Source organism: Orcinus orca, chromosome 17 (genome assembly GCF_937001465.1).
Source record: "Orcinus orca chromosome 17, mOrcOrc1.1, whole genome shotgun sequence".
Lineage (NCBI taxonomy): Eukaryota > Metazoa > Chordata > Mammalia > Artiodactyla > Delphinidae > Orcinus > Orcinus orca.
The window spans coordinates 41,481,695-41,507,499 of NC_064575.1; the positions used below are offsets into that span (position 1 = coordinate 41,481,695).

At 38.6% G+C, this 25,805-nt stretch overlaps 1 protein-coding gene across 1 annotated transcript in view; it reads left to right on the top strand.

The window, feature by feature from the left end:
• Nucleotides 1-208: 208 nt before the first annotated feature.
• Nucleotides 209-25,805, top strand: part of DECR1 (2,4-dienoyl-CoA reductase 1) — a 50,789-nt gene continuing 25,192 nt past the window's right edge. The window contains exons 1-5 of the mRNA XM_012537944.3: nt 209-323; nt 10,312-10,514; nt 12,302-12,359; nt 12,487-12,573; nt 13,542-13,689. Of these exons, the coding sequence (XP_012393398.1) occupies nt 273-323; nt 10,312-10,514; nt 12,302-12,359; nt 12,487-12,573; nt 13,542-13,689 (547 nt within the window). The 5' untranslated portion in view covers nt 209-272. The remainder of the gene's footprint in view (nt 324-10,311; nt 10,515-12,301; nt 12,360-12,486; nt 12,574-13,541; nt 13,690-25,805) is intronic.

The following is a 25,805-nucleotide window of genomic DNA, read 5'->3' on the forward strand; positions in this document are numbered from 1 at the left end:
AACTTTTCTGGCACAGTAATTCGTCCACCAACACAAGGACATATAAACCGCCATTACCAGCCCTATAAAAAACAATCGGGACAACAAAGGGAAAGACAGCAAGGAAAAGCGTGAGAGAGGCAAAGCGAGGCAGCGCCCTGGGGTTCAGACCCGGGTGGAAAGGCGCCAGGCGCCTCGGCCTCCAGGGCCCGCCCGCTCCCAGCCCAGCCCCCATAGCTCTAGGATTTCTGGCCCGCCCCCTGCATTTCCGGCCAGAAGTTGGGAGGCTCTACATGGCGCTGCTAAGCCGTGTCCTCTTTGTTTGGGGCCGCGGTCCTCGGCGGGTAAGGCGGTGCTGGAAGGGCCGAGGGTCCTGCGCTCTCCCCGCAGACGCCCTGTCCGGGGGACTAGCGGAGCGAAGCGCAGAGCGTGGACTCGCGTTGCCGGGGCGCTAGGAGCGAGGACAGGGTATCTCGCGGAGAGAGGACAGAGGACTGGGGTTTCTGGGGAATCTCGCGAGGAGCGGGAACCCGGGGACTGGGATGAAGTGGGAAGGTCGCCTTGGGTTGGTGTCGGAGGAAGTCCTGGTGTATGTTTGTGTTTGGGGTGGGGATGGGGGTGGGGAGGGCACGCCGTGGTTCTCACTGGTTCCCATTCCTAGTAGTTTCAAAGTTGTGTGTAAGTAGAAAGAGAGGACGCTGTACACACCGGCCTTTAGAGCTCTGAGTGGGAGAGGGACGGGGTGGGGAGTGGGGCCCAGCGGGAGCATTGGCCTTATCTGTAGTTTTTTATTTTTTAATGAAGGAATTCTTTCAATTGTTAGTCCAGTTAAACATTAATACAAACATATTCACATAAAAAACTTCCCTTCCTAGAGATAATGCTGGGCGAGCTGCATCTCAGGCTGGCTTCCACCACTTTCACCCTCATAATTTTGTTTTGTTTTGTCAACATCTCTCCACTAGACCAATAATCAGAATAAAGTGTGCAAGAGAAGACAGCTGGAGGGGGGAAGAAAGAGAAAGGAAAATAAAAAAGTCATATCCAAGACAGCCCCTTCCCCCAACTAAATTAAAAAAAAAAATCTTAGTGAGCTAAACTAAACGAAACCAGAGTTCACAATTTCCTTAGCCAGGTAGAAAAATTAATCTGCCAACTGTGAAAAAACTTTTTTTTCAGTTAGAATGGGCAGCCATGGTTTTCTTTTTTGAAAAACATGGACAAATTGCAAATGTTGAACACAAGGAAATGGTATAATGAGTCTCTGAAGTAAGAAAGAACTACCTTTTAAAAAGTGAAATTTGTTCAAGGCTAGGGTTTTGTTGATACTGTTTTCTCTTATAAAGATTTAGGTTCTAGGTTATTGTAAAAGAAAGCTACATTTTCAGATCCCTTCTTAACTCTCTCATTTGAATCCTACAAAGACTCTGTGAAGAAGAAAAGTCTTCAGAGAATTTTTTTTTAAAAACACAAATCATTAGGCTTGTAGTAATAAGGTCACACAGACTGTATCCCAGCTCTTCTGACACCATTAGACAATACAGCATGAGAGGGAGAAAATGAACTCATTTAAAAATTAACTGTAATCTGACAGTTGTGAAATTCCTTTGCTTAAGAAAAATGGAAGTTTTGAGGATGGGGGTTTGAAGGCAAGGGAGGCCCTTATAGGTGGTGTTTCTCTCCTTCCTGGCACATGCAGGCTTGGGTGTGAATTACTGGGAAAGGAAAAGTCTTCACATCTGTTAAGTGGGAGATTGTTCCAGGCAGCATAATGTTTCTGTGAGCAAATACAAGTTTTTTCAGTTAAAGCCCCTGATTTGAATATTTTAGTTACCAAGAAACTGAGAAATGTTTCATTTGTCATACATCCTATTTATGAAGTGCTGTATTGTGCTGGTAGCTAGTAGGGTTCAGTTCAGTGCAGCGTTTAATGAGAACTGGCTCTGTGCCTGCCCTGGGGATGCAAAGGTTAAAAAAAAAGTATGAAACTTGCTCTCAGTTTTTTTAAAAATAAATTTATTTATTTATTTATTTATTTATGACTGCGTTGGGTCTTTGTTGCGGTGTGAGGGCTTCGCATTGCACTGGCTTCTCTTTTTGCGGAGCACAGGCTCTAGGCACACGGGCTTCGGTAATTGTGGCACATGGGCTCAGTAGTTGTGGCTCGTGGACTCTGGAGTGCAGGCTCAGTAGTTGTGGCACACGGGCTTAGTTGCTCCATGGCACGTGGCATCTTCCCGGATCAGGGCTCAAACCCGTGTCCCCTGCCTTGGCAGGCGATTCTTAACCACTGCGCCACCAGGGAAGTCCCGCTTTCAGTTTTAATGAGGAAAACATTCACTCATTCAGTAGTTTATCAAGAAATGCTAATTAAGTGCCTACAAAGTGTTGGGCGTTCTTTGGCGATCCTTACTTGAAAAGTATCTCTACTGTCCTTGAGCTAATAGCCTCATGTGTATTTTTCAAGTTATGGATAATAACTCATGAATGGACCTTGAAATAACTTAGTGGAACAAAATGAGTTTAAGAAAAATAAAGTGGAATGGAGTAGAAAATAAAGTGGAATAGAGTAGAAAACATAATGTAGTAAGGTTAAGTTTACTTTGTGAAACTTTTTTTTTTAAATTTACTGTTCTTCCTTTCATAAATTCATTCTTTGTATCTGTGGTGCACATTGCTTTTTCTTTTTCTTTTTCCTTTTTTTAATCAAGAGTAATAACTACTATTTTTATAAAAATGATACCTGGCCAATATGAATTCAAGTAATAAATATAGTTAAATTAAAACAAGCAAAGTAACACATGTTCCCAAACTGGCCACCCAGAAATAACTGGGGTTAACATTTGGCTAACATCATTCCAGGCATCTTGTTTGTGCTGGTAAAAGGATGGGTAGATAGGCATAATTTTGCTTGGATGTATCACATTTATTTTTCCCATTGAACTTCATCAACATTGTTTCATTGTTTTCTGATGCTGATTATTGTCAAGAAGAAGTGTAAGGCCAGCTGTTTTTTTTTTCCTCCTGTTTGTGTTTTGAGTTTTCTTTCTTTCCTCCCTCCCTCCCTCTCTCCCCCTTTCTTTCCTTTCCTTTCCTTTTCTTTTTTCCTCTCTTTCATTTTTCTATCCAGAAAGCCTAAGAAATCTTTCTTTACCCATCTCAGAATTTCAGAATATAAGCTTCCTGGAGGCAAGGGTTTTCATGTGATTTGTTCACCTGGGCTGTATGCCCAGGTCTAGAGTAGTTCATAGCACAGAGTAAATATGGAATATCTGTCACACGACTGAATGCATGTACTGTGTTTTGTATAGGGCATATTTCTTACTAGATCCTCATTCAGAATATGTCTGAAAAATGATATTCTAGTGGGTCATCACCAGACATCAACAGACTGAAAATGCAGATGTTTATTAGAATGCATATATGAACAAAGCAGTGTGTGCCTAGAGGAGGCAGGGAAGGCTTCATGGAGGAGGTGGGCTCCTAGAGCTCACTTTTGAAGGAGTTGCAGTGTACAGGATCCCAAAGGTAATCTAGATGTAAGGAATAGCATGTATCAAGAAGTGAAGGAGCATGACCTATTTTTAAAACTTCAAGTGTTTTGGCATTGTGGACTTTGCAAAGTATTGGAGTCAGAGAGAAGTTCATGGAGATGAGACGGGACAGGTTGCTGGGGGACCAGGGCATGGTGGGCTTCACTTATTTATGTGGCAAATTGAGCATTTACTATATGTTAGGCACTGTACTAGGGATATGAGCATGAGAAAAAGAGCTGATTCCTGCTCTCAGGAAGCTTAAGAATCTAGTAACATTATAGTTTATTATGGTATGTGTTTTTTTTTTGCGATACGCGGGCCTCTCACTGTTGTGGCCTCTCCCGTTGCGCAGCACAGGCTCCGGACGTGCAGGCTCAGCGGCCATGGCTTACGGGCCCAGCCGCTCCGCGGCATGTGGGATCTTCCCGGACCGGGGCACGAACCCGTGTGCCCCGCATTGACAGGCGGATTCTCAACCACTGCGCCACCAGGGAAGCCCATGATGAGTGTTCTTGATCTTAGAGGGGGTACAAATAAATAGCATCCCTCTTCTCCCATCTGAAAAACCAGAGTAAAGATGGAGGCCAAAGTACCACTTGTTACAGTTTGATTTTAGAGCCAGTGCTAACTGGATTTCCTGAATTAGGCAGACTTATCATCTGAGGAGGAACATTTGCTTTCTGAGGGCAGCTAGCTCCCAAGAGGGAGAAGGTTTAAGAAGGACTACTCATGCCCAATTATTCTCTCAAAATTTGCTGGTCAGATAAACCATTTCCAGGGGGACAGGGTGACTAAGGGGGCAAAAGGAAGCCTGGAGTTTAACTCAGCTCCCCTCCTGGAGGGAAATGAAACATCAGGATTAGGGAAGAAACATTTCCCATCCACAGTGGGAGAAGTGTACAGTTTTAAGGAGTATAGGGGCTTCCCTGGTGGCGCAGTGGTTAAGAATCCACCTGCCAATGCAGGGAACACAGGTTTGAGCCCTGGTCTGGGAAAATTGCACATGCCACGGAGCAACTAAGCCCAGCAGCTAAGCCCGTGCGCCACAACTACTGAGCCTGTGCTCTAGAGCCCGTGAGCCACAACTACTGAAGCCCACGCACCTAGAGCCCGTGCTCTGCATCAAGAGAAGCTACCGCAACGAGAAGCCCATGCACTGCACCAAAGAGTAGACCCCGCTTGCCGCAACCAGAGAAAGCCTGTGTGCAGCAATGAAGACCCAATGCAGCCAAAAATAAAATAAATAAAATAAATAAATTTTAAAAATCACTTTAAGGAGTATAATTTTTGGGTTTTACATATAAGCTGGGACCTGAAGGATTAGTAGAAGTTAGTCAGGGGGAGAAGTAAGAGTAAGAAAGTTCTAGGCAGGAGAGTGGCCTATGTGAAGGCCCAGACTAGATTATAGGTAGCAAGTAAGGAGGCAGGTGGTGAGAGACAGGCTAGGGAGCAGCCTGTGAGCCATATTAAGGAGTGAGAGCTTTGTTCTGAAGGCCTGGAAATAGGGGTGAGAATGGAGGCAACCTGGGTAATCTTCTCTCCAGATGAGAGGCCATGGTGGCTTCAACTAAGGAATGGCAGTACATGAGAGACTTGAAGTCTGGTGATATTTAAGAGATATATTGAGAGGTCTTGGTGATTGGTGGTAGCGGGTGAGGAAGGAAGATTGGGCCATGCTGAGGAAGTGAATGGCACCATCAGAATTGTGAGCAGGAAAGTATTATCATCAGGTGAGACTTGAGATGGGGATACTAGAGTGCAAGTATAAGTGGTAAGGGTCAGAACTAAGGGCGGTTGTTGGAGCTATTTAGGACTAAAATGAACCGAACTTAGTGGTTTGGGTATGTGATGTGAGATGAAGCCCAGATTTCTATTTTTGACCCCTGAGCTAAGGGAAATGTTACTCTCTGAGAGAGAGCATTTATGAGAAGGAGCCAGAGGGAAGAGAGGGGTAAGTGATATATCTTGAACATGTTAAAGCGCCTCTAGGACTTCCAAGCTGGTATACAGATAATTTGATTAAGTTACAGAGATGGCGGTGAGAATGATAATTCTGTTGGGAGTGTTAGGGAAGCCTCAGCCTTGAACGATGAATGTTGAGTGATGGTGGGGATGAATTTGTTTTTGTTTTTTTTTTTTTTGGTGGGGATCAATTTGTATAAAGGTAGAGAGGTGGAAACAATTTGTGTTTGGGGAACCCTGCATATTTTGTTTTTTTGAGTATAAATTTCAAGGTGGAAAAGCAGAGGGAGATGAGGCTGGAGAGATGGACAAGAGCCAGGTCGTAATGACTTGCTGTGCTGGGTGAAGCTAAGGAATCTGGACTTTATACAGGGAGTCATATAAGATCCTTATACAAGGATCTTAAGGGTAGAAGTACCATGAGCAGGTTTGCAGTACTCTGGAGCACAGCATTGCAGATATGTTGGAGTAAAGGGAGACTAGAGGACAGAGACCACATAATGGATGATGTAGCATAGGCCCTTAGTATTTGTGAATGATGGAAGATAGGGACCTTTGAACTCAGGCAGTGGACGGAGAGTAAAGATACTGACTGGGGAGGTAAAATACATGGGACTTGGAGAGGGATGGAATATATTAGGTGAAGAGAAAGAGGATGTGAAGGAGTCACTAGAGGGAATCACATCGATGAATGGTAGCCTCAGAGCTCAAATATTAATGTGAAGAAATTTCAAAACAAACTCCCTTCCAAAACTATAACGCTAACTTCGTAATGTTAAAAAAAAATCTAGGTCTCAGATTATTCCCCACAGGTCATTATAAAGCACATCAAAAAAAGGAGGGGAATTCTAAAGTTAGCCAGGGTTTCCTAGAGCTCATATTAGAAGGCATTTCATTGGTGTTTGGCAACCCTTACTTCTTAAAGAAAATTCCAGGTAGAAAATAATCAATCTTAGCTGTCCTATAGTCTCTTCCTAAGATGATAACTTACTTTAAGATTAGAAATGCCTGCGTAAGTATAAGTAAGTTAAGAGTAAGGGGACAGCTATACTTTGATCCCTTCCAGCATGGGGAAACTCCCACATTGCATTGCATCTAAAACAGTGATAGAACTGTAGGCTTTCACAGTTTGTGAAATGATGTTGCTGTTTAGCTTTAGCCCTGATTTATTTTATTCTCTGTGCTTCAAAATTTTATTTCCAACTGCAGATTAGATATCTCCACCGGAATAGTCCACAGGCATCCCAGGTGGAGCATTTCTAATACAGAACTGGTTATCTTCAGTTCTCCACCTTGAATCTTTTCGTGTCAGCCCAGTCATTTCAGTAACAGCATCACTCCACATGTAGCTATTTAAACTAGAAAACTCTGTCATCTTCATCTCTTCCCTTGCTCACCATTTCCAGTTGGTTGGCTTCTGAGTTCAGGCTAATCAACATGTTAAATATGTGTGGTAAATGTTGTCTTGATTTCTGCTGTCCTCATTATTTCTCACTTAGACTAATGCCTTTTGTCTGACTCATATCTATTTCCTTCTAGCTCACAGTTAAATCTTATTCTTTCCAAAACACAAAGGCAATGCAAAAAGTAGCAGAGGTATTGAGGTGAAGGTGAGAGAAGTGGAAAAGGCTCTATCTGCCAAATGGCCTTGATCAAAGGGAGAGACCTCTTTGTCTGCTTTTAGTGAAATAGGTCAATGTGTTGCTGAGGTTGGACTTTGAGGCAAGAAGAAATAATTGGATTAGGCAATATTAGGTACAATAGTAATTCACTATATCCTCATTTTCTGGGACCTTCCCATCTGCAAGTAATTTTATTTGCTAACTTCTTACCCCTTCTATGATGGCATCCAGTCTAAATCATCATCTCTTGCCTGGCCTGGCATAAAAATATTATACTTACCCTCCCTGCTTCCAGTCTTGCCTCCTACATTCCATTCTCAACTTAGTAGCCAGAACAATTCTCTAAAAACTTAAGGCAGCTCATGTCAATCCACTGCTCAAAACTTTGGAGAGTTTCCCACTTGACTTGAGTATAATTGTAAGTGGTTGACTCAGCCTGTGTGATCCAGTCCCCTTTACCTCATTGACTTTACCTCCTGTCCCTCTTTCTCTTCCCTCCTTCTACTTCAGCCACACTCGCCCTCTGATTCTTTCTAATGTGCTAGGCATGCTTCCTTCTCAGGGCCTTTGCTTTTAGTTTTCCCTCTGCCTGAAAGGACCGTGCAACTCATCCCCTCACTCCCTTTAGGTCTTTGCTCAGATGTCACCTCGGTGAGACCTTTGCTGACCACTCTATTTAAAATAGCAACACTCTACCCATATTATATGCCTTATCTTTCCCACAGCAACATACTAGCTTTTAATATACTCTATATTTCACTTAATTTATCTTCCCTCCCCCCCAAAGATAATCTCTCTTAGGGTAGAATATTGTACCTGTTTTGCTCACTGCTGTATTGCCATTGCCTAGAACAATGTCTGGAGCATAGCAAATGCTCAGTAAAAACATGCTAAAGATAAATAAAATGAGTTAACACAATAATCATAATATCATGTTTATCTCTAATACTTTTTCATACAAGCAAATTCCCAAATCAGAACAAACCCTTTACAAGGGTTTGTTATGCTATGTTGTAACCTGTTACATTGTAGACACTTATTAGGAATTTTTATTTCAAATGTGATTATTTTTACCTTTATAACCTTTCCTCTATGAGGTTGAGAAAATGTTTTAAAATAATAAGAAAAGAAAGTTTATATGCAAATATCTTGCTTAATTTATCTTTCATAAAGTACCAGATAAAATTCCCTATACAAATCAATACTAAATAAATAAAAATTCATCTTAGTGCTTTTGGGAAATTAGGACACATTTTTTCTTTATTACTAGGTAACGATAAACTCACCAGCCTACTTGTGCAAATTTCCTGATTCATCATCTTAATGTAATAGTTTTGGAGTTGGTGGCAGCCTTAAGTAAAACTGCCATTTATGCAGAGAAAGATTATTGTAAGTTGCTTGGATTATCATGCTTTGGCTAAAGGGTACCAAAAAAATGCTTTGTCAACACGAAGGTAAATGAAATATAATGACTGGCATGGAGGATTACCAGATTTGCAAATTTATCTTTCACAATTATTTTATACATGTTTTCAAATTTTATCTTTCACTAACTTTTTTCCCTGGTTAAAAAATCAAATCATATTTATTGAATAGATTTTGAAATTACTAAGAACCAATCAAACTAACAAAAAGAACAAATAATCTTCCATTATCCCATCACCTAGACATACATAGTAACTGTGAAAGGTAATGAATGGACTCTGAAGTCAGACACATCTTCGATTTGAATCTTTACTACTTATTATTATTTGTCTTTAAAAGTTAGTTACTTGACCTTTCTGTGCTTCAGTTTTCTCATCTATAAAATGGGAGTAACAATAGAATTTACCTTATAGGGTTGTTGAAAGTCCTTCATAGACCTGGCACATGGTTAATATTGAATCTACTACTAACTGTTGTTATTTTCTTCTAGTCTTTTTTCTAAGTATATATTTTTATTTATAGTTAAGAACATCCTGTATATTTCTTTTTTTACTTAACATCATATTATAAGCATTTTCTTGTTAAATTTCTAGTTGATGAATAGCCTTATCCTAAATCAGTGACAACATTTCTATTTCCTTAGGGTAAATTGTAGATATCTCAGAACAACTAATGGCAGCCCATTTAACTTATAAGAATGCTCTAGCAGGAAATTATCGATTCTGGAGTTTTAATCTTATAACCATAACCTGATGGGGAATATCAGATACCCGACTGGTGTGATCATTGAACTCAGTAGGAGCTCAGTGAGTAGAGGGAGGCAGTATACAAGGTCGTTATAATCTTGGTTTTGCAAGTTGGGCAACGTACTTAACTTTTCTGGGCCCCTCCTGAACAATGGGGTAAAAATAATGCCTATCTCATGGAGTGGTGAAGATTAGTTTCTAATCCTGATAAATGGTAAACACTTAATGAATATTAGCTCTTTATTGTTTGTTATTATGGTTAACACTTAAAAGTTTGTTTTCATAATTAAAAGTGAGAGAATAGCAGTGATTTTGACAAGTAATATGAGAGTAAGCTGTAAAATACAAGATAGGGCAGTATAAATAGTTTTCAGTTGAAAGTGGTTTGATTTTATCCCCCCATTTTAAATATAACAAATATTTTTATCTGTTCTAAATTTATTATCCAGAAGACAACATGGGAAGAGGCATTTGGTTTAATAAATCTTATAAAGGACTTTTTATAATTTTCTTCAGTGATTCAAAGATGGAATGTGATTTTTATCCAAATTATTCTTGTTAAAAGACAAAAATGCTTTATGTAAGTTTTTTTGAAGTGAAATTTAAGCTAAATACATAAACTAATAATGCTAGCATTTATAGAGTGCTTTCTGTGTGCTACACAATTTTCTAGGTTTATTATTCATATTAGCTTATGAAATCCTTATAATGTCCTATGAGGAAGGTTCTGTTATTATCTCCAATTATAGAAGAAACTGAGGCAAAAAGAGGTTAAATAACTTGCTGAAGGTTACATGACTAGGGAGAAAATTCTGCCCTCTGTAGTCTAGCTCCAAAACCCATGCTTTTAACCACTCTACTATGTTACTTAACATTCCAACAGAAAAAGGATAAAAATTGATTAAATACAGTACCAATATGTTTACAGTAAGTTTGTGTTAATCTAAGAATTTGATTAATATTAAAGAGTATGTTTAAAAAAATTCATATCTTTTGTGGGAATATAAGTATGCAAATTTCAATTCATTTTTTTTCTTTTAGTTTTTTAGGTATGGAACAAAAATATTATATCAAAACAATGAAGGTTTTCAGTCTAAATTCTTTCCACCCTTTCAAAAAGTGATGCTACCACCAAATAGTTTTCAAGGAAAAGTAGCATTCATTACTGGGGGAGGTACTGGCCTTGGTAAAGGAATGACAACTCATCTGTCCAGCCTAGGTGCACAGTGTGTGATAGCCAGCCGGTAAGTCAGTCTCAGCAAGTTGCCTGGCAAGAGTCTATTGGTGAATAATTCCGTGCCACAATATTGAAAACACTATTTGCCAGAGTTGTTTGATTTGCGTCGTAATCGTCTATGAAATATCCTTTAGATTATTTAACTAAATCTCCTTGGAAAAAGTCAGTTATAATTTGTGATGATAGGGCTTCCCTTGTGGCACAGTGGTTAAGAATCCACCTGCCAATGCAGGGGACACGGGTTCGAGCCCTGGTCTGGGAAGGTCCCACATGCCGCAGAGCAGCTAAGCCGGAGCGCCACACTACTGAGCCTGTGTGCTAGAGCCCACGAGCCACAGCTACGGAAGCCTGCGTGTCACAACTACTGAAGCCCATGCACCTAGAGCCCATGCTCTGCAACAAGAGAAGCCACAACAATGAGAAGCCCGTGCACCGCAACGAAAAGTAGCCCCGGCTTGCTGCAACTAGAGAAAGTCCACACACAGAAATGAAGACCCAAAGCAGCCAAAAATAAATAGAATAATTAAAAAAAATAATTTGTGATAGAAATAATGATTGATTATGGAACTGATGATATATATATTTCACAAATTCAGTGATAGAATTTTTTCTCTATATGAAGTTAAAAAGTACTATATTGAGGCTGCTTTGTTTTCAGTGAGATTGATTATAATTACTGATTCAGTGGATAGTTAACCTTGTACCAGGATAATGGATATAATGCTTCCATTTTCTATAAGATGGGCAGATATTTCAAAACAGCTGTTGTGATGAATGTAGGGAGGGTGAGACCATGTGGAAAGAATTTCTTATTTAGGCATGTCCCAGTACCTTATAACGATGTAAGTATAGAGGTTTAGAGACTGGTCAAAAAAATCTACCCCTTCTTCCAATTTTGAATAGTGTACAATTCTTAGGTAGGCTAAGTAGTAACCTGAATGACAAGTCACTATGTAATTTTACAGGGGGCAAAAGGAATTTCTTTCAGATGTTGTTGTTTTTTTTTTTTTTTTTCCAGTACGCGGGCCTCTCACTGTTGTGGCCTCTCCCGTTGCGGAGCACAGGCTCTGGACACGCAGGCTCAGTGGCCATGGCTCACGGGCCCAGCCGCTCTGCGGCATGTGGGATCTTCCCGGACCGGGGCACGAACCCGTGTCCCCGGCATCGGCAGGCGGACTCTCAACCACTGCGCCACCAGGGAAGCCCTCAGATGTTGTTTTTAATGCAAATTGGCCAGAACATTTTTTTTCATGTTGTAATGTGTTTAAGAGTGTTAAAATATTATTTTTTTATAACACTACATAATTTACATTGTGTATTTTTTTGTGTTTCTCTCAAGAGCATAAGATTTTGACTATATATAGTTGTCCAGACCCATCAATTTGATCTAAAATCTACTAATGTCGATTTTATACATAACATAGTTTTTTTATAGTTTAGCGTAAGCTTACATCATTCCAGGAATGTATTTTCCTTCTCAAGCAGGCTTGGGCAAGGAAATACATAGAAATGAATATAATTAAGGAAATAATTTAAAATCTATGAGTAGATATAAAATAACTGGCTTAGAAGTAATTTAATAAATTAGTGTCACATATATGAAATTGCTTAAATTTAACTTCTAGAAAATAAATGCATTCAAACTACCTTGCTTGTAGATATAGCTTTTCTATTGTCTCAAAAATTCATGTCATTAAGCTGTAGATTCTCTTTTTTAATTTATGAAATTAAAAAGAAAAATATAACATGAAGTTATTTCAGAACTCATGCAAAGTACCATGTGTTTTTTTCTAGAAAAATTGATGTTCTGAAAGCAACTGCAGAACAAATTTCTTCTCAAACTGGAAATAAGGTACATTAAAAACAGTTACTTAAATCAGATTTAGGAATTATAGCATGCTTAAGTAATTTACTCATACTCATGGATTAGGAAGTCTGAAAAAATATAGGGTTCTTTTTTTCTCTTTGTTATTTTGCAGGTCCATGCAATTCAGTGTGATGTGAGGGATCCTTGTATGGTGCAAAGCACTGTGTCAGAGCTGATCAAAGTCGTAGGACATCCTGATGTAAGTGTAATGGTGATGAGGCGAAAGTATGAGGCCTTTGATGTTGATATCACCTACCAAGATGTATTAAGGAAATAAAATATTGATGTGAGCAAATGCTGTGTTAAGAAGCAGCTATTTTCCATTGCTAGCAGAAAGCTAGCTCTGTTTAAACCAGGGAATAGATTAGGTGGACTGCTACACCATTTCCTTTCAGGAGTACTTAAAAAATACATTTACAATCATATAGAAAAAACGATTTTACTTTATTTAATAAGATTATGAAATAAGAGCTGTTATCCAAGAGCACAATATCTAATTTAAATGATTCATGCTCTTTGCTTTTTTTAAATAACTTGATTATCTCTGTCAGTGGAGGAGAATAATACAAACAAGGAAACCTACAAAAAAACCTCCAGATTTGTAAGACCTGAGATATGCATGGGTATTTTGCTTTTGTTTGGTTCACATATTGGAAAGAAACCATTTCTTCCAGTAGTCTCAAAGAGAGCACTTTTCTATGTTAAAGATATTTTCAGACAAACCGATAATGTATTACATTATTGGTGGAATAATAATATTGGAATCTTTATTGATACTGAAGAAGCAGGTCATCAACCAAGAATTTCATTAGCTAAATTAAGCCAAAATGATACCAGAAATTAAAGGCATTTTAATTAAGATTTCTTGAAATAAAGTATAGTCACATGGTAGATATGCTTAATCTATATTTATATTTTTAATAATAGACTGTACCCTAATTTTGAGATGGGGATTAGAACTCTAAAATTTGGTAAATAATAATAGGGAATTTTCACAGGCTCAAAAAAGGTAAAACTGAACCAAATCACATGGTATTTTTTCATAGCAGACTGTGAACTTTAGCTTTATTATATTATTTGGATTTATAAGTTTCAAAAATAAAAGCCCTTTAGGGAAAATATTCTTCCTCATCTAAGTTTCTGTAACTTGCCTTAATCATTTATTAGATTGTGATAAACAATGCAGCAGGGAATTTTATTTCTCCCACTGAAAGACTGTCTCCTAATGCTTGGAAGACCATAACTGACATAGTTCTAAATGGCACAGCCTTTGTGACACTAGAAATTGGAAAGCAACTAATCAAAGCACAGAAAGGTATGTATATTTATTCTTTACATGTTTATTGGATTCCTACTTGTGCAGTTTCTGTGCTAAGCCCTGGGATACGTAAAAACGTCAATGACAGTGTCTATTCTTGTACAACTCATAAGCTATTGTGGAAGAAAGATACTTAAATAGTTACCATATGCACTTAAATAGTTACCATATGCTGTGATCTAAGCTATATTAAATGTTATGTTTCAAGTGCATTGGAAATCCAGAGAAAGAAAGAAATAACTCTCCCTAGGGATGATTATCATGTTCCTCATTATCATTGAGGAACAGAATGCAATTTTAGCTGAATTTTCAAAGATCTAGACATGGAGAAGGGGGAAGGAAAGGAAATGTAAATGTCCATGGGAAGAAGCTTGGTGTGGGAAAAGCAGAAGGGTTTAGGGACTGGTTACAGATGGGGAGGGAGATCAGTGGGAAATGATTATGGGAGGTGGGTTGGATGTAATTGGGAAAGTTCCCAATACCAAAATGGGGAATTTGATGTTAATTTTGAGGAAATGGGGAATTATTTCCGTATGGCTTTTTCTTGAAGGTGTCTCATAAAGAATGTGACTTGATTAGAAAGGTTACTGGGAACAATGTAAGGGCTAGAAAAGATTAGAGAGATCATTTAGGAGGGTCTTATTTTCCTTTTGTTAGGATAGATGGCATGGAGGATAAATTAGGAGATATTTAGAAGATAAGATCAATAGGCCTTACTGATAAGGTGACAGAGTTTTTAGCTGGAGTGGATAGTTTAGATGATGATGACATCAATGAGAAAACTGGAAGGAGAGTAGATTTAGAATGTACTAAAACATTTTTGTTTAGTACTATAGGAACAGACTTCTTTAGAAAAGTTCATACAATATAAATAGTGAATATATTTGTAATGTATTTAGGTGGGTATATACATATATGTCTAGAACCAGTGTACATTTATTCATTTAACAGAAACTTACTGATGACTTTTGTGTACCAGGCCCTGTGCTGCATGCCCACATGACAGGTGACTAAGACACTGTCCCTGAGCAGGTTGTGGTTGGGACTTGAAGGATGGGGGCATTTTCTCAGAGAGGTTGGAGAGTATTCTGAACCATGACAAGGAAGAAGAATCCTTGTGTTCCTTGAAGGATGTCCTCTGGGGCTTGAGGGGAATGGCATGAGCCGACCAGTTTCCTTCTGTTGGTTCAAAGCCTTTGCCTCATTAGGTTCAGTTTCTTCTTCTTTACAGTGTGGATAATTCTCAAATCAGCTTGAGAAAGGATGTAGGAACAGACAGAAGGATGCTAGAGAGGCACTAGCGTTTTTTCTACACATGTGCTAATAACTTCCATCTTTTCTCCATGCACTCATTGAAATTGAAACCCCAGGTCACTCATTCCCATTACAACAAAGTGGATATGATTGAAATTTGGAATTTACATATTTTTTTTGATTTTTTTTAAAGGGGTGGATGATTGGGAAGGGAGACAGAGAAGTGTGGGCTGACTTCTCTCTCTTCTCTGTTCTAGGATCCTTCTATCTCTTCTCACTCTGCCTCTGTCTGATTTCCTCTCTCCATACCTCTTACTCATTTCTCTATTTGTTTCTCTATGTATGTCTGTCTCTCTCTCTTTCTCTCTCTCTGTCAACTCTTCACTTTTGCTTCTGTTTCTTTCTTTGGTCTCTCTCATCACTTGGTGTTTCTCTGCCTTTTCTCTTTTATTTCATCCCCTGCCCATCTGTGTTACTCTTGATTTCTGTCTGACTCTCCCTTCTTTTCTCATTATTGTCATTCATTTTAACGTAGACTTTGATCTATTTTTATTCATCACATTGGTTAAAATTCTATGGGCTTCATTAAAAATACATTAGCTAAGGCTTCTTAAAAGATGGAGCCAGTTTTCATTCTTCCAAAATTCCTGTCGGTTATAGATGCTGTAACCTGACAGGGTTTTAAGGACTTGTATTAGTGAGCTGTGGAGAGTACAATGCACAGGGTCTTTTCTGGTATTGGAGCGATAGTCAAGGAACTCAGGTGCTAATGACCTCTGAGGTGTGTCAAAGTGGTAAATACGGAAGTCAGTTCAGGGAGCAGGCAATCTGTAATAATCTGTGATCAGAAGTATGTTAGGTGGTCTGATATCTAGGAAGGTGGTCAAGGTAAGGTATCCGGGAAGTCAGACTAGAAAATATAAGGGCACCAGCAACTAGAAGCCAGATACTCACTTGCTGGGGACAGGAATTGGTGATGAGGTGCACTCAGAGAGGGACTAGCAGATGACTGAAGATCAGGAGAAATGTGGCCTTAGCAGGGGCAGAGAAGCTAAAATTAGAGGGACACTATTAAAGTATGTTTCTAGGCAGCACTGATGCAAAACTAACAATTTTGAACAAATAAAGGATTTAGGAAACTCCTAAAGACCTTAGCCCAATGTGCTCTTATAGCCACAAAGGTCAGTAAATACATGGCTGATCCTTTCTGGGGAGGATTTGAAATTATCATGCTGAGGTTCATTCATCACTAAGATGTCATATATAAATTTAAAATTTTTAGTAAATAGTGTGGAAAAGAGTACCTAAATTTATTAAAGAATTGAGAGAACTTGAAATGAGGAAAGACTAAAAGAATAATACAGAGTTTTATTTAAGAGACTAGTCGTGAAGGACATGGATAGGATAAATATTGAATTTTTCCATCAAACCCTAGAGATCACTAGAAGCAAGAGATACCTCTTGAAACTCTTAAGAGGTTATTTTAACCACTTAAAGTAGCATTATTATTTAAGTAGCATTAATAATACTTTATACCACAATAGTGCTTTGTAATTTACAAAGTATTTTCATATATCAGTATAGAATCAGTATGAAATGCAGGATTATTGTATGCTGAAATACAGATAGATTAAAGAAAGAGTAAATCAATGCATAATGTAGCTCTAATGTATGTATTATTTTTAGTTTGCTAAATGGGAAGAAACATTTATGTATAGTAAAATCCACAGATTTTCTATATATAAATTGATACAGAATTTTGATTGTTTTGTAAATTTATACACTTAGGTAACCATTACCAAACCAAGACATAGAACATTTCTGTTGCCTCCAAATGTTCCCTCTTGCCGATTTCTACTTAATCCTCACTATCTATGTTTTTAATCCATTTTTTATTGAGTTATTTCTCTTTATTATTTTAAAAATTCTAGATTTATTTTTTATTGAAGTAACATTGGTTTATAACATATATAAATGTTTCAAGTGTGCAGTATTTCTACTTCTACTTACACTACAGTGTGTTTACCACTAAAAATTTTGTTTCCATCTATCACCATACAGTTGATCCCCTTTACCCATTCCTCCCTGCCCCTTCCCCTGGTAACCACTACTCTGTTCTCTGTATTTATGTGTTTGTTTTTGTTTGGTTTTTTCATTTGTTTGTGTGTGTGTGCATGTGTTTGTTTTTTATAGTCCACATATGAGTGATATCATATGTATTTGTCTTTTTCCATCTGACTTATTTCACTTAGCATGATACCCTCAAGGTCCATCTGTGTTGTCACAAATGGGAAAATTTTATCTTTTTATGGCTGAGTAGTATTTCTGTGTGTGTTTGTGTGTGTGTGTGTGTATCACATCTTTATCCATTCAACTGTTGATGGGCACTTAGCTATTTTAATATCTTGGCTATTGTAAATAATGCCATGATGAACACAGGGGTTCATATATCTTTTCAAATTAGTGTTTCTGTATTCTTTGGATAAATACCCAGAAGTGGGATAGCTGGAAAATATGGTGGTTCTATTCTTAATTTTTTCAGGACCCTCTATACTGTTTTCCATAGTGGCTACACCAGTGTATATTCCCACTAACAGTTTACTAGGGTTCCCTTTATTCTGTATCCTCACCAACATCTGTTATTTATGGTCTTTTTGATGATAGCCATTCTGACAGGTGTGAGGTGCTATCTCATTGTGGTTTTGATTTACATTTCCCTGATGATTAGCAATGTTGAGCATCTTTTCACATGCCTGTTGACCATCTATAAGTCTTCTTTGGAAAAATGTTTATTCAGCTCCTCTGCCCATTTTTTAAATGTTTTCTGTTGTTGTTGTTGAGTTGTATGAGCTCTTTACATATTTTGGATGTTAACCTCTTATCGGATATATCATTTGCACGTATCTTCTTCCATTCAATAGTTTGTATTTTCATTTTGTTGATTGTTTCCTTTGCTGTGCAGAAGCGTTTTAGTTTGATGTAGTCCCATTTGTTTATTTTTGCTTTAGTTTCCCTTGCCTGAGGAGACATATCTAGAAAGATTGCTAAGACTGATGTTAAAGAGCTTACTGCCTATTTTCTTCTAGGAATTTTGTGGTTTCAGGTCTTAGATTCAATCTTTAATCTATTTTGAGTTGATTTTTATGTATGGTGTGAGATAGTGGTCTAGTTTCATTTTCTGTCAGTGACTGTCCAGTTTTCCCAACACCAAGTACTGGAGAGATTATCCTCTCTCCATTGTATGTTCTTTGCTTCTTTGTCATATATTAATTGTCTGTATATACATGGTATTATTTCTGGGCTCTACTTTCTTTTCCTTTGATCTGTGTATCTCTTTTTCTTTCATTACCATGCTGTTTTGATTACTATAGCTTTGTAATTTAGTTTGAAATCAGGGAGTGTGATACCTCCAGCTTTGTTCTCTTTTCTCAGGAATGTGTTGGCTATTTGCTGTATTTTGTGGTTCAATATAAATTTTAGAATTCTTTTGTTCTATTTTCATGAAAAAAGTCCCTGGGAGTTTGATAAGGATTGCATTGAATCTATAGATTGCTTTAGGTAATAAGGTCATTTTAACAAAGTTAATTCTTCCAACCCACGAGCCCAGAATATCTTTTCACTTATTTGTGTCTTCATTCTTTCAACAATGTCTTATAGTTTTCAGTGTATGAGCCTTTTACCTCCTTGGTTAAATTTATTCCTAGGTATTTTATTCTTTTTTTTGTGATTGTAAATGGGATTGTTTTTTAAATTTGTCTTTCTGCTAGCTCAGTGTTGGTGTATAGAAACACAGCCAATTTTTTGTATGTTGATTTTGTACCTTTCAACTTTACTGTATTTCTTTACTATTTCTAATACTATTTGGGGGAGTCTTTAGGGTTTTCTATCTATGAAATCTTATCATTCACAAATAGTGACAATTTTTTTTCTTCCTTTCCAATTTAAATGCCTTTGATTTCTTTTTCTTGCCTAATTGCTCTGGCTGGGGCTTCCAATACTATGTTGAATAAGAGTGACAAGAGTGGATATTCTTTCCTTGTTCCTGATTTTAGAGGGATAGTTTTCAGTTTTTCCCCATTGAGTATGATGTTAGATATGGGCTTGTCATGTATGGCCTTTATTATGTTGCAGTATGTTCCTTCTATACCAACTTTATTGAGAGTTTTATCATAAATGGGTGTTTAATCTTCTCAAATGCTTTTTTTTTTTTTTATGCTGCCTCTCGGCAGTTATTTCCACCATTTTATCTTCCAGCTCACTTATTCATTCTTCTGTCTCAGTTATTCTGCTATTGATTCCTTCTAGTGTAGTTTTCATTTTATTTATTTTGCTGTACATCACTGTTTGTTTGTTCCTTATTTCTTCCAGGTCCTTGTTAAACATTTCTTGTATTTTCTCTATCTGTGCCTCCCTTCTATTTCCAAGATCATGGATCATCTTTACTATCATTACTCTGAATTACTTTTTAGGTAGGTTACATATTTCCTCTTCATTTATTTGGTCTTGTAGGTTTTTACCTTGCTCCTTCGTCTGTTGCATATTTTTTTGTTGTCTTAATTTTTTGTTGGGTGGGAGCGTGTTCCTGTCTTAATGGTTGTTTGGCCTGACGCTTCCAGCACTGGAGGTTGCGGGCAGTTGGGTAGAGCCAGGTTTTGGTGCCGAGATGAGGACCTCTGGGAGACCTCACTCCAATTAATATTCACTGGGGTCTGAGGTTCTTTGTTAGTCCAGAGGTTCAGACTCAGCACTCCCTCCACAGGAGCTCAGTCCTGACCCCTGGCCCATGAACTGATTCTGCAAGTGATGTGGTGTGACAAGAAAAAAAAAAAAGGAGCAGAACAATGACAAGGAGTAAAAAAGAAAATAAAAATAAAAAACTAACAGGTATATTAGAAGAATTAAAAATATAAATGAAACAGCAACCAGAAGGTAAAACATAACCCCAGTAGCAAAAAAAAAAAAAAAAAAATAGCCAGAAAAGGCCTTGGCTGTGGGGGGCGGAGCTTAACTGGGGCGGGTCTAGGCTGGGGGTGGGCTTTAGGCTGGGGAAGAGCCTGTGTTCAGGACCTATGCTGCTGGAAAAGGCCCTGGGGATTGGGGGTGGGGGGTAGGCTCAGCGGGGCTCGAGGGGCCCTTGGGGTGCCTCCAGCCTCGGAGGGTGGAGTGCCAGGCCCAGCACCCCAGCAGTTTCGATGAGGCCGGAGTGGGCAGGGAAATGCTAGCTGTGTTCCCTCCGATTCTCCTATCCCGAGAGTCCTCCCTGTTCGTGTCTACTCTTCCTCCCCCATCTTCCACACCCACAGGACCCACGTGGCTGGAGGCCCAGGACCCCAGCTGGCTCCCAGGGGCTTGAGTGGGTAGGGGAAATGCTAGCTGTGTTCCCCCCGGATCCTCCAACCCCGGGGGTCCCTCCCAGCTCACCTCTACTCTTCCTCCCCCCTCCCTCCCATGTTCCCATGACCCATGCTGGAGGGGGCCCTGGAGGGCAGAGGACCAGGCCCCGGACCTCAGCAGGCTCCCCAGGGCCTGAGTGGGTGGGGGAAATGCTAGCCTCTGAACCCCTGAGGGTCTCCTCCGACACCCGGTCCCCGTTGGTTTGCTCATGGTGAGTGGGCCTCTCCAGGAGTGGGAATCCCTCCCCTTCCCCAGCCACCCGTCAGGCGTGCCAGTCCCGTCCGGCCTCCACTTCTCCCCCCTCGTTCCCCACCACATCCTACCCGGTCGCTTGGGGGTTCCTCCCGTCCCTTTGGGTATTGAGGTCCCCCACCAGCATCTGGTAGGTGCCCTAGTTGTGAGGACATGTGAACTCTGTGTCCTCCTACTCTGCCATCTTGACTCCACCCTGTTTATATCACATCTTAGTCCACTCATCTGTTGATGGATATTTAGGTTGCTTCTGCATCTTGACAATTGTAGATAATACTACTTACAAATAAATGTAAGATGTTAGGGGAAAACCAGAATGAACTTTTTGGCCAGCCCAGTACAATGAACATTGCAGTGCATGTATCTTTGCAAATTAGTATTTTTTGGATGTATACCCAGGAGTGAAGTTGCTGGGTCATATGGTAGTTCTATTTTTATTTTTTTGAGAAACCTCTGTACTGTTTTCCACAGTGACTGCACCAATTTACATTCCCACCAACAGTGTACAAGGGTTCCCTTTTCTCCACATCCTCGTCAACGTGTGTTATTTGTGTTCTTCATGGTGGCCATCCTGACAGGTGTGAGGTACTATGTTATTGTGGTTTTGATTTGAATTTTCCTGATGATTAGTGATGTTGAGCATCTTTTCACATGCCTGTTGGCTGTCTGCATGTCCACTTTGGAAAAATGTCTGTTCAGGTCTTCTGTCCATTTTTAAATCAGGTTCTTTGTTTTTTTGATGTTGAGTAGTATGGTCATTTTAACAATATTATTCATTCCAATCCAAGAATGTGGTATATCCTTCCATCTGTTTGTCTCATCTTCAGTTTCTTTCATTAGTGTCACAGTTTTCTGAGTACATGTCTTTTACTTCCTTAGATAGGTTTATTCCTAGGTATATACTCTTTCTGATGTGCTGGTAAACAGGATTGTTTCCTTAGTTTCTCTTTCTGATAGTTTGTTGTTAGTGTACAGAGATGCAACAGATTTCTGTATATTAATTTTGTATCCTGCAACTTTACCGAATTCATTGATGAGTAATTTTTTGGTGTGTTCTTAGGATTTTCTATTTATCTTGTCATCTGCAAGCAGTGAGTGTTTTGCTTCTTCCTTTCCAATTTGGATTCCTTTTCTTTTTCTTCTCTGATTGCTGTGGCTAGGACTTCCAGTATTATGCTGAATAAAAGTGGCAAGAGTGGGCATCCTTGTCTTCTTCCTGACCTTAGAGGAAATGCTTTCAGCTTTTCACCATTGAGTGTGATGTTAGTTGTGGGTGTGTCATATTGGGTCTTTATTATGCTGAGGTATGTTCCCTCTATGTCCACTTTCTGGAGAGTTTTTTTTTTTTTATCATAAATGGATGTTGAATTTTGTCAAAAGCTTTTTCTGCACCTGATTGAGATGATCATGTTTTTTATCCTTCATTTTGTTAATATGGCATATTACATTGCTTTGTGATCTTGAACCATCCTTGCATCCCTGGGATAAATTGCACTTGATCATGGTGTATGATCCTTTTAATGTATTGTTGTATTTGGTTTGCTAATATTTTATTGAGGATTTTTGGATCTGTTTTCATCAGGAATATTGACCTGTAATTTTCTTATTTTTCTTTTAATTTTATTTATTTATTTATTTATTTTTGGCTGTGTTGGATCTTCGTTGCTGTGCACAGGCTTTCTCTAGTTGTGGTGAGCGGGGGCTACTCTTCGTTGTGGTGCACGGGCTTCTCATTGCAGTGGCTTCTCGTTGAAGAGCATGGGCCCTAGCCACACGGGCTTCAGTACTTGTGGCTCGCAGGCCCTAGAGCACAGGCTCAGTAGTTGTTGTGCATGAGCTTAGCTGTTCTGTAGCATGTGGGATCTTTCCAGACCGGGGCTCGAACCTGTGTCCCCTGCATTGGCAGGCGGGTTCTTAACCACTGCACCACCAGGGATGCCCCTGTAATTTTCTTTTTTGTTGTTGTCAGGATGATGATGGCTTCATAGAAATGAGTTAGGAAGTGTTCCCTCTTCTTCAAATTTTTGAAAGCTTTTTAGAAGAATAGGTGTTAATAGATATTAAATGTTTGGTAGAATTCACCTGTGAAGACATCTGGTCCTCTGCTTTTGTTTTTTGGGAGGTTTTTGAATACTGTTTCAATCTCTGTACTAGTGATCAGTCTACTCAGATGTTCTGTTTCTTCATGATTCAGTCTTGGAAGGTTGTATGAGTATGAATTTATTGGTTTCTTCTCAGCTGTCTGATTTGGTGGCATATAGCTGTTCATAATATGTTTTTATAATTCTTTGTATTTCTGTGTGTCTCTTGTTATTTCTCCTCTTTTGTTGCTGATTTTATTTATTAGAGCCCTCTCTTTTTCTTGTGAGTCTAGCTAAAGCTTTGTCAATTTTGTTTGTCCTTTTGAAGAAACAGCTTTTAGTTTCATTGATATGTTCTTTTGTCTTTTTAGTCTCTATTTCATTTATTTCTGCTCTAATCTTTACTGTATTCTTTCTTTTACAGACTTTGGGCTTTGTTCTTTTCTTTCTAATTCCTTTAGGTGTAAGTTTATTTATTTGAGATTTTTCTTGTTTCTGTGGTAGGCCTGTATTAGCATAAACTTCCATCTTAGTATTGCTTTTGCTGCATCCCATAAATTTTGGTATGTTGTGTTTTCATTTTCATTTGTCTTCAGGTAATTTTTGATTTCTCCTTTGGTTTCTTTGTTGAATCAATAGTTGTTCAGTAGCATGTTGTTCATTCTGCACATATTCATGATTTTTCCAGCTTTCTTCTTGTAGTTGATTTCTAGTTTTACACCATTGTGGTTGAAAAAGATGCTTGATATGATTTCAAATTTCTTAAATTTTTTGAGACTTGTTTCATGTCCCAACATATGGTCTATCCTTAAGAAAATTCCATGTGCACTTGAGAAGAATGTGTTTTCTGCTACATTTAGATGGAACGTTCTTTACAAATCTATCAAATTCATATGGTATAATCTCACATTTAAGGCCACTATTTCCTTGTTGACTTTCTGTCTGGATGATCTATCCATCAGTGTAAGTGGAGTGTTAAAGTCCCTTACTATTATTGTGTTGCTGTCAATTTCTTCCTTTAGGTCTGTTAATAATTGTTTCATATATTTTGATACTCCTATGTTAGGTGCACATATATTAATCACTATGTCTTTTTGATTAAATTGTCCTCTTAATCATTATATACTCTCCATTTTTGTCTCTTGTTACCTTTTCTATTTGATGTCTATTTTGTCTGATATAAGTATAGCTATAGCCACTTTCTACTAGCGTTGAGTAGATGTTCTGTGTGAATCGTTCCACTTGTACATGTGTTTTTGATGTTTTTGTGGGAGGAGTAGAGCTTCAAATCCTACTCCTCTGCTATCTTTTTTTGTTTGTTTGTTCCCAAACAAGATGGCGGAGCCATCTTGATCGCTCCCCTATACGCACTTCCTTTTGGCTACTATTTGCTTGGAGTATTATCTTCTGTTGCTTCACTTTTAGCCTACATTTGTCTTTAGAGCTGAGATGAGTCTCCTGGAGGTAGCATATATTTGGGTCTTGTTTTTTAATTCATCTAATTCTGTGTCTTTTGATTAGTGAATCAATCCATTTATATTTAGGGTGATTATTGTTAAATGAGGACTGCCATTTTATCTCCTGTTTTCTGCTTGTTTTGTATCTCCATTGTTTCATTTTCTTTGTGTTTCTGTCTGCTGTTTTGGTTTGGTGGTTTTCTAGACATTTTACTCAGTTTCCTCTTTTTTATGTTTTGTGTCTCTGCTCTAGATTTATGTATTGTGGTTCCATGGGGTTTGTATAAAATGTCTCATAGAGAAAATTGTCCTTTTTCTGACGATAGCATCAGACCTTTATTTACCTATATGGGTTCCATCCCTTACCTCTTCACTTTTGTGTTTTTGTTGTCTCAACTTACCCCTTTTTACGTTGTGAGTTTGTTACCAAATTGAAGTAGCTATATTTTTCTGCTTTTGTTCCCTTTTAACTTTTTTAAAATTTTATTTATTTATTTTTGGCTGCGTTGGGTCTTTGTTGATGCACGTGGGCTTTCTCTAGTTGTGGTGAGTGGGGGCTACTCTTGGTTGTGGTGTGCAGGCTTCTCATTGTGGTGGCTTCTCTTGTTGTGGAGCACAAGTTCTAGGCATGCAGACTTCAGGAGTTGTGGCTCGCGGGCTTAGTTGCTCTGCGGCATGTGGGATCTTCCCGGACCAGGGTTTGAACCTGTGTCCCCTGCATTGGCAGGCGGATTCTTAACCACTGCGCCACCATGGAAGTCCCCTTTTTAACTTTTATGCAATAATAAAGTGTTTGAAAGACCTGTTCTGTAAGTTTGTTTATGTACAACATGATTAATATAATTAACATGCTATATGTATGCCATATATGAAAGTTAAGAGAGTAAATCCTAAGTGTTCTCATCACAAGGAAAAAACTTTCTTTCTTTTATTTTGTATCTGTATGAGGTGATCATTGTTCACTTATTGTGGTAATCATTTCATGATGTATGTAAGATTGTTATGTTGTACACCTTAAACTTATATAGTGCTTGCTGTATGTCAACTTGATCTCAATAAAACTGAAAGAAAAAAACCTATTCTGATAAAGAGTTGCAATTTTCTGATTACGTCTTTTCTATTTAACATCTTACTCAACGTTTTGTGTACTTTTGCCTTTTTGTTTCTAGTAGAAGTGATGCTTTCAACATTTTTTGTAAGGCAGGTCTAGTGTTGATGAACCCCATCAGCTTTTGTTTGTCTGAGAAAGTCTTTATTTCTCCTTCATATCTTAATGATGACTTTTCAGGATAGAATATTCTTTGGTGACTTTTTTTTTAACATCTTTATTGGAGTATAATTGCTTTACAATGGTGTGTTAGTTTCTGCTTTATAACAAAGTGAATAAGCTATACATATACATGTATCCCCATATCTCCTCCCTCTTGTGTCTCCCTCCCACCCTCCCTATCCCACCCTCTAGGTGGTCACAAAGCACCGAGCTGATCTCCCTATGCTATGCAGCTGCTTCCCACTAGCTATCTATTTTACATTTGGTTGTGTATATATGTCTGTGCCACTCTCTCACTACGTCCCAGCTTACCCTTCCCCCTCGCTGGGTCCTCAAGTCCATTGTATACCTCTGCATCATTATTCCTGTTGTGCCCTTAGTTTCTTCAAAACCTTTTTTTTTTTT